At 42.1% G+C, this 14,211-nt stretch overlaps 1 protein-coding gene across 1 annotated transcript in view; it reads left to right on the top strand.

The window, feature by feature from the left end:
* Positions 1-1,604: 1,604 nt before the first annotated feature.
* The window catches only part of LOC119647029 (chromosome transmission fidelity protein 18 homolog), a 56,385-nt gene continuing 43,778 nt past the window's right edge, over positions 1,605-14,211 (top strand). Inside the window, exons 1-5 of the mRNA XM_038047771.1 lie at positions 1,605-1,717; positions 1,780-2,281; positions 2,344-2,512; positions 2,573-2,778; positions 13,859-14,205. Coding sequence (XP_037903699.1) covers positions 1,645-1,717; positions 1,780-2,281; positions 2,344-2,512; positions 2,573-2,778; positions 13,859-14,205 — 1,297 coding nt within the window. The 5' untranslated portion in view covers positions 1,605-1,644. The remainder of the gene's footprint in view (positions 1,718-1,779; positions 2,282-2,343; positions 2,513-2,572; positions 2,779-13,858; positions 14,206-14,211) is intronic.

The raw sequence follows: 14,211 nt of genomic DNA, 5'->3' as shown, positions 1-14,211 counted from the left end.
ACTTCATCTATTGCACATCTGCGATCGATAATTTCTTGCTCCTCAAGAGTAAGTATTTGCTCCGGGAATGCTTTCGGTAGTCTAGCTAGTCCAATGCCCTTCACCGCACTAGCATAACTAATGGTGGGCTTCCTGGCTCCTGCCTTCACTCCTAACCTACTAGGAATTTCTCCCCCCCTGAAGTTCGGATTTGGGTTAGTGTGTCTTGTGGGCTAATCTCCGCTGATCCCCGCTTTTTGGGCCCTGATGTTGAAGGCTTTGGTCTGCCCCGAGCTTTCTTAAGGGCCTCTTCTAGTTTCAGGCCTTCTTTCACAAACACCATTTAGCACCTGCGCCATTGAGGCCTGTTTTCTTCCTGTCTGAGATCAGAATCTTAGAAGTACTTTTGCTGGTCCCTGTTTTTTGAGCGGTGACCTTTGTTGGTTGTGGACTTCGCAGTAGACCACTGTTGACCTTGGCTCCACTGCTTGACCCCTTTTTGGGTGTTGCCACATGGCTCTCAGTATTACGGAGATGTACCTGCGCCTGGTGGCCAGTTGGTGTGTGGTACGGGGTTCCGCTTGTTTTTTTATTTGCCTTCTTTATGATATTAATTTTTTTGCTTATTTCATTCCAACGAGAATGGGGTTAGGAAGTCCAACGTTCCATAGCCCCCCGTAGCACGTCAATGTCAAGTTACTTAGTGAGGCTCGGTTCGAATAGAGTCAGTTACCCCCGACTGCAAAGTATCCAATGGGCACGGTTCGCATGACACCCTGGATTTGGGGGGTGAACTTTTTGACTCATCAGTTTGGGTCCGTAGCGTTTTGTTAACGGTAGGGTCACCTCGTACAGGGTGTGGCAGTCACCACCCTGTAAAAGTCTTGGTAGACGAGAGACTTCACTCCTGGTGAGGGACATATCAGGCAGAGATAAATTGGCTTCTAGGCAGCGGTATCCAGCGTCAGTCTATTCTGCAGTTCACGGCTTGACCCCTTCTCTCTGCACGATACGTTAAGTTATAATATCAGCACGAATTACGTCACTACTAATTAAATAAATAACGGCAAATAATCATCAATTATAAAATACAGTGTACAGTGTACAGACCTTCGTCAATCTACAATAAAATAAAGTAAAAGGTAGCTCTCTGATAGGGCCCAAGAGAACGCCTCTTCCGAGGGCTACGCTTTCGTTTTTTTGTATATAAAGAGAAAAGGTTTAAGTTTATGATAAGACGTATTTGTAGTGACAGCAACCTTCTCCCATTGGCGTTGCATTGCCGGTTTCACTGGATAACTTCCATAATTATCGTCGAATTGAACTACAGAGACGCTTTGTCATTAGAGTGTGCAATAAGTTACTTTTATTTATGTATTTCGTTATTGCTCAATAAATGAATCTGAAATCACTGATAGATTCTTTCTTCGGGGTGGTGCTGCCATCTCTTCGTGATATATTAAGAATCGAGTAGATCCGGCACTTAGTATAGTTTTAAACCACAGCAGTGTCGATTGGATTGAATTGACGTCTCAAAACTCCTTCAATTTGCGCGCGTATTTTGACACGAAGTGATGTAAACAAATTGTGCTCTTGTGTCCAGTGTTTATTTCCCCTAAAAGCGCAGTGTGTTATGTTCATAAGTAGGATCAGGAAACAGTCAAAATGAGCCACTACCCGACGGAGGAGGAGGAGTTCGAGCTCATGTATAATGAGGAGCTTGAAATGATGGACGAATGTGAGTATTCCTGGGAAGCATTTGCTTGGCATACGATTGTGTGAAAAATCACTACATTTCAGTGAATCATTATGATAACATCACAAGAACGGAGCCCCAGCCATGCTCCTCGAAGTCACTGACTCAAAGCACTTTGTCCAGCCCCCATTTATCTCAAATCCCACACGAGGCAGCAGGAGGCGGAGCTCCTGTGAACCGAAGACTCTTCGGGACACCTGCCGCGGCTAAGCGAATTTCCTCGACGCCTCTCCCCAAGTCAGATAGCTTCGAAATGGCACCTCTGGACCCGCTTACAGAAATACAGAATATAGGAATCAGTCGCAAACGACGGCTCGAGGACTTATTCGGGGACATCCGCGACATTGAGAAGGAGCTGGAGCTGGAATGCAACGAAGCGAAAAAGAAGAAAAGTGAAGAGGAAAGGGACCTGGAACTGATTGAAAAGATCGTTGAGGCTAGGAGGAGGGCGAGGGAGATACACAACCCGCTCAAGGTGGATGCAGTCGATCGCTTGAATAAGATCCATTCGTTCAATATGCAGAACTTATCGAGCAATGTTCCGAAGTAAACCCTTCCATTCATTAAAACTTTACAAAATATTCCTTAATTTGTTCTATACGGATTAGATGGCCCTTTATCGCTCTATCGCACAATGGAATGGACCGGGTCTACGTGAGGCGACACTCAGAAGAACACGAAACCAAGGAAATCAACGAAGTGGATACGTTCAACAAAGGCTTCGGTGGCTTGTTGGGTGAATCTAAGGTGTCGGTTTGGAATGAAGCTCGCGAATTGGTAAGCTGGACCTGCCAGAACTATCTTCCACAGAAACAGTAATTGGGTTGCCTTCTGTAGGTAGTGAAGCGCATGACGGCACCACAGATTACTCGGCCTGCGGTGAACGCCCCGTTGGAGGTAACTAGGGACGACATCGCTGTAGGCCACGATCTCTGGGTTGAAAAATACCAACCGAAAAAATACATTGAACTGTTGTCGGATGAAAGTACGAACCGCAGCTTGCTCTACTGGCTTAAGATGTGGGACAAGGTTGTGTTTGGAAGGTGAGTGTGGACACAATGGAAAGTTAAAGCAGGACATCCGCTTTGAGGTCGAGTCAAGATGGCAGTGTGTTCTGTGCATCTCTTTATGTATTATTTGTCGTATTTCAATACCGTATATGTCCAAACCAGCCGAGTGGAAATTGATAAATTGTGATATTATTCGGATCACCGCTTTCGTGCTTTGGCACCTGGCTGGAAAGTTTCTATAACAAATGCAACCGTGCACCAACGCCATCACATTATCGCATAAGCGGAAACCATTACTTCCAAGTGAAGATGTGCAGAACGCATCTGCGATCTTGACTGAAAAGCTCTTTATCTTTATTGTCCGGTAAAAGTTCAATGCTTGCCTATTTAGAATAGTTTTCTTGCAGTTAACTTAACCGTTGGTTTAAATCAAGCCCTGAACGTGATGGTAGATGCTATCAGGGGCACTAGAGGGGAAGTTCTGAAAAATCTCCACTCCAAATGTGCTACGAGTTCGATAAACTTGAAGGAGATAGTGTGGAGGAATAACCGTAAAGAATAAGGATTCGAGTCGCTTAGGTGTGTCGAGGATAGTGTAGGGTGCCTAATTTTGTTGGTAGAACATTCTTTTTGACCAGTTGAATAGGTCGGTATCACTAAGAGGAGGTTAGGTGGGAATTGATTTGCGCCGGCAGGCACTACAGAGTTGGACTGTAGCCGTTATCTGCTTAAGACGTCAGCTAAGAAGTACCGAATATGTACTTGATTGCTTTTGAATATGCGGGTACAATTGTGAAAGATATGCTTTTTAAGGTTTTGTGTATAACAAATATGGGGAGTCCCCCCTCCCCATTCCAATTTCATAAAGAAAAAGAAGTCAAAGGAAGCTAGTTTTTGAATGCATAAATTTATATTGTAATCATGAAATGGAATTCAGTCTTCATCTGATGTATTATATCCTTAAGCATTTCTTTGGATAAAATATTGTGATTTCGAATCCTACCTTCTAGTAAGTCCCAAAGATGTTGAATATGATTCAGATGCAGAGATTCTTGGGGTGTATGAAGCTGAGCGGGACAATATACAATAGTCAAAGCCTAACAATCTTCACAGTGCGTTTTGGGTCGTTGTCCTGCTGGAATATGAACCCATTTTGCATAATTTTGCTTCAAATTGGTTTTAAGTTTATCCAAATATACTTTTTTGTTCATTGTTGATTCAGTTAATATTACCTGAGCTTGTTTATGTGCTGTTTAGCAAAGTCAATTTGCTTTTAAGGTTTTGTGTAAAACAAAACTTTCTTAAAATCGATTCACCGTCTGACTGTCACACGCACTTTTCTCCAAAACGGCTAAACCGATCCGAACGAAATTTGGTGGACAGATGGGAACTATGGCTCCCACGCATACAGCGAGTGACAAAAATTTAGTTTAAACGGTGGCTCCCCATACATGCAAAGCGGGTAATTAAATTTTTTGTCACCGGATATAGTCGTGTAGGGTATCAAATGATAGGTCTCGGTTAGTACTTTCCGAAGCTAATATTAGTTGCTTCGGAAAGACGGACATCAGTTGTAAATTACGTGAGCAAGGAGTCAAAATGTACACACTTAAAGTGAGATAGGACTCATTTTCGGAAACTACCCAAATTAAAATTCCGAAAAAAATCAGGGTGGTGCGCTTAGATGTAATCCAGGCTTCAAAATATGTGCCATTTCAATATCTGTTCAAATAAACTTACTAATAGTATATTACCAACTTTTAGAAATTGACCGATAAACCCCTCTTAAGTTCATCCTAGGTATACTAAATTTTGCACTGGCATAGAAGCTATATTGTGCATATCATATCGTGCATATGCATGCCAAGTTTACGGCTATTAGTGTCAGAGTTATAGCAGTTCAAATTTATCAACTCGGGCGGATTTCCCGCATCCTAAGCCATACAAATAAGATGCTGAAGTCATAATTGACACTCGAGTGAAGTATTAAAATTCCATTAATGAAGAATCTAGAGAATCTAGTGTAAACACAAAACCTTATTAAAATCGGTTTACTGTCTGTCTGTTCGTCACACGCTTTTTTCTCGGAGACGGTTACAGCGATTGACACTAAATTTGGTAGAAAGCTGGGAACTATGAACGCTCACGCATACCGTGAGTTTCATCTTTTTACAACGAATTTAATTTCCCAAACCGAAAAATCTGAAAAAAAAATCAGGAGGCTGCCACTATATGGTACCTGGGCTCATAAATACTTTCAATACTGATATCTGTACAAATAAAGTTAATAATAGTATGTTACTATAATTTTTAGTAATTGGCTGCAAAACCCCCCTTAAGTTCATGCTAGCACCACGAAATTTTGTAATAATATAGGGTATAACATAGGGAATGACCTTGCCAAGTTTGGTGGAAATCCCACAATTACTAACAAAGTTATAATACATCAAAATAGCCGCTTCTTTGCAAATTCAAGACTCCGAGTGTGGAGCGTATGAGGTTGACTATTATCAATACAGTGCTTTCAATTAAATGATTTATTTAAATGGCTTTCTAAAAAAATAGAGGGCAATGAAATTTTTCACTATGTGCACACAGAACTGTCATCCACTCATCGCTTTTCACATAGGGAAACAAGAAACCGTTTATACCTGAAGCATATAGCTTCTGGTTTTGCGACTTGTTTTTCTGTTAACATGTGATATAAAGGGCTTTCTTCGTTCTACTCGGATATGACCATCACCTTTCTTTAAAATTTTGTAGACATTTTCTTTGCAAACAATATTCTGAAAACTATCCTTGATATCCTTACCAATTTTCGAAGCCATTATTCTTGGGTTGCTGCACTTTTTTGTTTACTCAATTTAGGTGGGCATTCAGAATATAGTGTTCGGATAGCTGAGTGATTAGAGCACAAGGCTGTCGTACAGAAGGTCGCGGTTCAATTCTCACTGGTTCTCCAGTTAGAAAATCTTAGAATTGATCTGCATCCACTGAGTCCTCCCAATTTGTTTTGGCTTCCCTCTTGGTCGACTATCATCGGTTCTGCTTTTCAGCACTCGTTTCAGAATACTTCCCTCGTGCCCCATGGTGTTGAATTCCTGCAACAGTACGCCATCGGACTGGCAACTAAACACCTTCCTGACATCATAGAACTAGCCTGGCACCGTGTGATACACTACTTCGGGCTAGCCTCCCGCTCGCCCGGCATAGGGAGCCTTCAAGACAGGAAATTCCTTTCACCAACGAGAGGAGGAAGAGAGTTGTTAGTTCAGAGAACCTCCGGCCCCTTCTCCGGTCGAGCTCAATAATGTTCGCAATAAGAAGAGTCCGACCATAATGCGAAACACGACTCCATCCGCCAGCGCTTTTCAGCATCTCTCTGACAATGTTGTCTGAAGAGAACTCCCCTGTGTCTGCATAAAGTTGTTGACGAACGTCATCCCATATTACACAATAGAAAAAGATGTTTTCAACGTCGTCCGCCACTCTATTGCAGAACACGCAATCAGGAGATTACCTAGTGCTCATAGTTTGACGAAGCAGTCCTATTAAGCCCCGTGCAAGCACGCAGAGATTTCCTTTCAAAGATCTTTATTTTCTCCATTTCCAAATAATCTTAACCTTCCGGCTAAGATGTGGAGCATAAAAGAGTCTTCGAGGAGACATGAATGCCTTGCGAGCGCTCTCTAGCGCGACTTTAACGTGCTCGTTAAATTGGAGACGCTCGACAAGACGCACACCCAGGTATCTAACGCACTTCTTATGAGGAATGCGTTCAGAACTATCCTCGTTCGCGACAATGTGGAAATCTCTCCAATTCCTTTTCAAGTTCCTACTGGCATACGCCAAGGAATTTCGAAACAGAATCGTTTCACACTTTTGCGCATTGATTTTCATCCGCCAACTCTTCGTGAAGAACTTAATATCATTGAACATCTTCTGAAGTTCAACCTCAGTTACCTTCTTGTGTGCCGTGTAGGCTATCAGATCGTCAGCAAAGGCAACCAACGACCTTTTAGGAGATTTATTAAAATCGAAAGAGTTGAGTAATTCGCCGGCAAATACCGCAAAAAGTGTAGGCACAGTAACTGTCCCTTGCTGTAATCCATTTAGAACATGAAATTCCCTATTAGTAGTGAGATTTCCGTCCGTAATGACAAAGCACTTGCCATAGAGCATACTACACATCATCGCTACGAGATGGCTGGGAAACTCATTCTTCAGGAGCCTGAAAATCAGTCCATCCAACCAGACGGTATCAAAGGCTTTCTCCATGTCTATAAGGCAAGCGCCTACGCACTCACCATTGTTAATCCGCCAGCAAATATCAGACGTTACCTTCGTTATTGCATGTATTGTGTATTGTCGAATGTTCAGATCGAAATCCGAATTGCGCGTTCGGCAATAATTCCTTCTTCTTGATATGCCCGTTCAAGGCTTTCAATACCAAAACCTCAAAAACCTTGCTGATGTTAGGCAGCAAACTGATTGGGCGGTAGCTCGGGAATACTCGGGCTTTCTTCCATTGTCCTAGAAAGAAGGAATTGTTCAATAAATTATCGAACAAAATGCAATAATTACGAATGGCAATGTCTGGTAAATGCCTGAGGACCACGTTGGGAATGCCATCCATACCGGCTGATCTCTTATTGTTTACTCTTCTGAATATGGAAGTTAACTCTACACATGAGACAAAGTAATCAAGCAGATTATCATTCGGTATGAGATCAGCCTGCAATGCAGAGCATTGGAGAACTGTGGTGCCGTTCAGGCTATATTTGAAATTGTGTACATCACGTTCTACAATTTCCGAAAGTCGCGTTGGCTCTAAGTCCGTTCTGGGCCGATGCACTAATTCAAAGTGCTCCCCTATAAGTTCGAGTTTCAGAGCATCATCCATCACGATGTAATTGCCTTGCGCATCAGCAGTTACACTATTCGTGTCTATACCTGAGTCAATAAGGTGTTGTATCTCGCTGCCACCGACTTTAATTCTCGGCACAGTTATTCGTGACTTCTTCCGGAATAACGTATTTATCTTAGTAAACATGGAATCTGGATCGCTTGGTGAAATACCCTTTAACTTCTCCCGCCATTGGAAGTTCACTTCATTTACGTAATGTTGACGGATAAGATCCCGCGCGATCTTTAGAAGTGATTTGAACTCAACCAATATGGGATGATGATAGTCCCCATATCTCCGATAGATTTTGTTGACGCGAGTGAGCAGAAGGCTTTTCATTTTTTTCAACCGTTTTATGGCTGCAGTTGTTCAATTGTTTCCAGCATCAAGTTCTCCAGCTTGAGAAGATACTGAAGTATTTCCTCGTTGCTCAAGTTCCTGTCACCTGGTGCAATTGTACCATCGTTTTCCCCATCAAGAGGTGGGCATTCCTCTCGATATCCCCGAATAAACCTCTCTTGGAATTTCTTCCAATCTGTTTGTTTAAAGTTCAGCCTGTAGACGCCACTGTCCATCGGCAGAAGGCGAACTCTTCGTCCATCAAACAGAACTTCAATAAGTATAGCGTTATCGTCGCTATCGTAAGCAAGAGTCTGTAGTTTCCGTTGAGGATTCCTAAAATTAAAGTTCAAGCGCGCGTTAGCAATGCACAAATCCAGATAGGAATTTGCCCTGGGCCAGGTTGGATTCTCTGACCCATATAATTCGCATTTATACTCTATCTGGTATTGCTCTATCCAAGATTTGAGGAATACCCCTCTGGGATTGTCTGTGGCGTTTAACGACGAGGTATGCTTAGCATTCAAGTCGCCAGCTATAATATAATAATTATGCAGCCTATTCAGTTCGAGTATCGTGAACAGAGAATGGAATTCCTCCTTGAACTTGGCTCGGTTGTTTCCCACTGCATAAACTGACAGAATGTATAAATTCCCTCCTCTAGGCAGTGAAAACAGAATACATGAGACTTCGATACACTCAAAGGTTTCAAATTCAGGCCTATTAATATGCCTGAAACGATAATGACTACCCACAAGTATTCCGGTACCACCTCCCCCATCACAATTTCGTCTATCGTTCCTTACGAATTCAAAATCCTTGAATGTTATCGAATGCCTCGGATTGAGGTGGGTTTCTGAAATCAAGACTATGTCAGGCTGTTGTCTGGCAGCGAAATAAAGGAGCTCCGCTCTTCGCTGGGTTCCTACGATGGAATTCACATTAATCGCGATGATCCGGAGACCATCCAGTGGTACCGCTGTGACTGCAGACCTAGCAGCGGGCATGCTGTTTGTGTAAATATTCTGTTATGCTATTTATTTTTGTATTGTCTACGTGTAGCGTATGCTGCATGTTTTCACACATGGTTAGTATTTTATTGAGGATGGTGTTCATCCCGCCACTTGCCTCTTGTTGGAGCTTCTTAGCTCCCCCTTGTCGAACTACTTCTGCAAATGGAATCCCCGAGACGATTGGTGCCGAAGGGACGGTACCGTTCAACGCCGCTGACACCTTCGTTCTTTGGGCCGATCTCGGTGCCTGCTGCCTTGTGACCTTAACATTGCGGTATGCAGGACATCCACGGTACGAAGCCGGATGCCCTCCACTTCCGCAGTTGACACAGAAAGTTTTTTCCTTGCCATCTGCTTCAGTCAGCAAACATTCGGCTGCGATATGGTCTTTCCCGCACTTTACACATCGTAACGTCATTTGACAGTTCACTGCCGAGTGACCATAGCGCTAGCATCTTCGACACTGGACTATTTCGCCCCTTAGCAGGCGCTCAAAACGAATGGCCTGGTAATTAAGCGACCTGATGCCGATCAGATCGCTTCCCCGGCTCTCCGGGCTTATCTGCACGAGGAAGTGCGGCAGGAATCGTTTTTCCAAAACGGATCTCCTCGTACTAAACCGTGACACTGAGAGGAACTTGACCTCAGTTCCCGTCTCCCGGAGCATTTTGAGCACTTCATCGGGCTCTTCCTCCGCATCCAAGCCTTTCAGAAGGAAGATTTGCATCTTCTCTTCCTTTGGAGTGTAGGTGAAGTGAGGAGCCTCCCATTAAGTAGAGTGGCTAAATCTCTACCACCCAATTCATAAACCTTAACTCTCAACATCGATTCTCGTATCGTCTGCTTTACTGTTCTCTATGTCCTCCATACGGACAGATTCGCTGCCGAAAACTTATTCGCCCTCAAGGCAGCCCGGTTCCTCCATGACTGCAAAAGTAGTCGATGAAAGCTTTACTTTTTTTCTGGCTACCTTTGGAGACGACGGGTCCGCCTCCCCAGCCATTAGCTGTTCCGTAAGCTTTCCATTTTTTTTATCAATATTGTCATTTGATTTTTGAGATCTTCGAGTGTCTTCGCCAGCTCGTCATTTCTTCTTTCCAGATTGGCTATTTTCAAGTCTGGATCCTCCTCGTTGCGGACTCCACGACCGATCCGAGTGCCCCTAGGCCTTATGGTGGGGGCCGGTCTGGTCCGCCACCCGCCGGCGGCTCGTCGCTCATTCCCGCCAAGCCAAAAAAACGATTTTTTTCTCAAAACTTTTTAAGGAAAAAGTAACTTAGATAACAAATTAAAAGTAAATTAGTTTCAATTAAGTTTTAAATTATATATTATTAATTAAGTAATATAAATATCTTTTTATATTCTTGATAAAAGTTAATTTAATTTCAATTTTAAATTATTTTTATTAATAATATCAATTGGTAGACACGTCAAGTCAGTCAGTTCAAAGTCGTCTTTTAGTGTAAATTTACAACCCAAAGTACTAATTCTGACATGCTAAATGCATATACATAACGGACTACGTACTAATGGGATAGTTCTACACTCAAATATACTCACAGAAGAAGCAAACAAAACCTTTCATACCTGAAGCGCCCAGCTTCCGGTTTCCCGACTTGTTTTACGACTGGGGCTGAATATGTTTATGGCCATACTAATGATAAAGTTTTTCAGATCCTTTGTTGATGCTTCATCTCCGAGACATCTGTCAGCTGCGGTTATTGGTCTCCATTTCCCCCTTATAGGGGTTACGGAGAACTCTGCTATGGATGGTTTCAGTGTTCACCCTCACGTTATTGTCAGAAGGTATACTAGGCGGTGTTGTTATTAGAGCCCGGAGTACCATGAAAACGAAAAGTGATCCGAGTCTATATTCGCCCCTCTATATTCTGACATCCATCAAGGCTGACAAGTGGCGACATTCGATTAGTATGTGGTAGATTTGGTTAAAAGTAGTCTCGTCTGCAGAGACCCATGTACAACAATTTCGTGCGATACTGCTAATTGAATAATCCGCAGTGCGTTATCATTGGTATCCTTACTATCATAGAATTATGGGAACCAACGTATCGCCTAAATATGGGCTCCATCCCTACTTGACTGTTAAAATCTCCAAGTATGATTTTGATATCATGCCTGGGACAGACTTAAAGGGTTTGTTCTACTGCCTTCTGGTAGGCTTATATTCCAAAGTTTGCCTGCCCCTACTTTTCTTTTACAGGACGCGCACGTTCCATGGGAAAATGCGCTTGGCCGAGTTTGTCGTTGTGTAGTTAATCCAATCCGAGATACCTTTCGTGGATCCGTAACTTTGGTTTTCTGTGTAGGCTTGTCCAGTCAGTACACTTTATCCCGTTTTTAGGCGCGGAATACTCACCTTCTTACTTCTCCATCTGCATTAAGAAAGAGCTCTCAGCGATCACCACGTGGAGCTGGAGATACGGTTCCGTAGTAGAGCTTTTGATATTGGTTCAGCAAGCGTTTCCCAGGTTCCCATCGTGTGTGCCAATCCACGCTTCGCTCTGGGACCTATTCTACCCTTTGATCGTTGCAGAAATATAATAGTAACGCTGTTTTTACCAAACATTCTACAATACAAACATTTCTGTCTAGCGACAGATTGCTCTTAGCAGCTAGCCCAGTCACAATTGCCTCCTGCAAATGAATGGCAATCTTATCTGAAGTGCATTTAGTTGAGTGTACTGCATCTTCTTGTGAATTGTTTTCTCTGCTAGTTTCGTTTGTGTTTCATTTTATGTTCCTTGCCATGCTAACCCATCATTCTTTCTTTAAACTGATTAATTGCTGATTAATTTTGTTTTCTGATAGAGCAGGTTCAAAAGTATGAAGAAATCATCAAATTTATTTATGGTGAGTGAAGTTCGAAGTTCTAGTTGCCATCCTGGGCAGAGTTCTAAACTTGGTCATTTTAGTAGTTTATTGTATAACCAAATTTTGCACCTTGTAATTAAGCCTGTACGACATCATCGCAAAGGCTACTGTACTATACCCTTTTGTGATTGCGGAATTCCATGTCAAACCAGTAGTGCTTATGTTGTTACGATAACTATTATCAAATCGTTAAACTTGGACATTGCGATTTCTTATTTGTGCATGGTTCACTTTGTTGGTCGTCTAGAAGATTGATTTGGCCTTGGTATCTTGGGGGACTTTTCATTCTAATTTTCTGCAGCCATATCAACTACTGTGTTTTTTCTTCGTTCTTTCAACGGAGATTGTGTTGATCTAGAGGAATTTATTATTTTACAGCATGTTTATACAGTACTCGGCAAACGAATTCCGATCAGTGAGAAAATCTGATTTTTGAGAAAAAAAATTGAGCTGATAAAAAAAGTAAATATGAGGGTTTTTGTGTATTGAGGGTTTTTGTGTATTGATATTTTGCTCTAAAAATAGTTGTTGGAGAAAAAAAAACTATGTAAAATTTTTCAGGAGGGACTTTTATTCAAAATTAGTCTACTTTACGAAAAATAGATAAATTTGGTTTCTGTTTCATATCAATCACAAAACTTGTCGTATCACAATAATTTATTTTGGTTTACTTAATAACTAAACAATAAACTCATAAATGTTTAATTAGTATTTCGTTCCACGTTCTTTTTCCTTAATTATGGTTCTAATCCTCGCTGGTATTGATGAAATAAGATTCTGCAGAATATGCATGTCAACTTCATCATTCCACGTCCTTAAGAGGATTAAATCAAGCTCATGTTGGGTTTTCGGTGTCTGTACAGCTACCTTTTTCTCCATTAGTGCCCACAAGTTTTCTATAGCGTCTAAATCCGTGCTGTTCCCGGGCCAAGTCAGCTGCTTTACTGAGTTTCCGGACGGAAACTTGCGCACCTCCTAAGCAGAAAGGTTAAATAATTGGAAAACCTTCAATATTTCTTATAAAACAGCTGGAAAAAATAAGAATATTACTTACAATATGGGACTGGGAAAGGTCGCAGAATCGCCCTGAAAGATGACCCCACTTAAGTGCTGATATTGCTCTTCAATGCAAGGTATCAGATGCTCCTCCAAGATTCGTTTATAGGCTGCACCATTGACTGTTCCATCAATTAATGAAAGTCCTTTCACACCATAAAACGAAAAGCAGCCCCAGATCATCCTGCTCACCGGCTGGTGTACTGTGGTCTGAATACACTCCCCATTGAATCGCTCGCCTGATCTTCTCCATACACCACGGATCCCATCCGACCCAAAAATATTAAATTGGAATTCATCGGAAAATATCACAGTTTGCCACTGTTTCAGGGTCGATTTTCGTGGTCCTTTGCCCATAAATAGCGTTGCTTCCGCATTCTTCCATTTAAAAAAGTGTTCTTTGCAGGACGACGGTCATGAGATCCGCCCTCTCTGAGCCTCCGACGAACCATTGATTCGTCAATTTCTGTCCCAATGGAATCCTTGAGTTCTTTTTTAATGCCCAATGAACTTTTGAACCGATCCTGCAGAATCTCGGCATCAGTCTCTCGTCGGCTGATGTAGTCTTTCTCGGCCTTCCAGAACCCTGTTTCCGGGCAGTACACCCAGTGGCCCGGAGTTTTTTTTAAAAATAAACTACAGAGAACTGACTATATGTGCTATATTTTTTATGAAATAAGGTAATTATTTCTCCTTGGTCGATATCACTCATTTTACGTGTTTTTGCCATTTTTTTCAATTAACGCACTTCAAAAACACAATCTAACGATACAAATACTTTCTTCACATTTGTATTTATACAACAAAAAAAACTAATTGTCAAGATTAAGTAGGGCGCATTTAACTGAAACAAATGATTCTCCAAACAACATAATTTCCTTTTCTGTTTTTCATTTTCTGATATTAGAGAGTTCAACACCATTAAAGCAGATCAGAGTAAATTGAACACATTCAACAAGAAGACCGGCAGGTTTGAATCAACTGGTGGTTGGAAGAAACGGTCGAAAAATATGTTAAATACCGACATTGATGAACTCGGACGGCCGATTCAAAAAATTGCTTTGCTATGTGGCCCACCTGGTCTTGGGAAGACTACACTAGCTCATACGATTGCTCGACATGCTGGCTACAATGTCCGCGAAATAAATGCTTCAGACGATCGAAGTCCAGAAGCTTTCCGGCTTGCTCTGGAGAGTGGAACTCAGATGACATCCGTGTTGAATCAAGATAAACGTCCGAATTGTATAGTGCTGGGTAGGT

This window comes from Hermetia illucens, chromosome 1, assembly GCF_905115235.1.
Source record: "Hermetia illucens chromosome 1, iHerIll2.2.curated.20191125, whole genome shotgun sequence".
NCBI classification, from domain to species: domain Eukaryota; kingdom Metazoa; phylum Arthropoda; class Insecta; order Diptera; family Stratiomyidae; genus Hermetia; species Hermetia illucens.
This window is presented reverse-complemented; position numbering and strand designations above follow the sequence as displayed.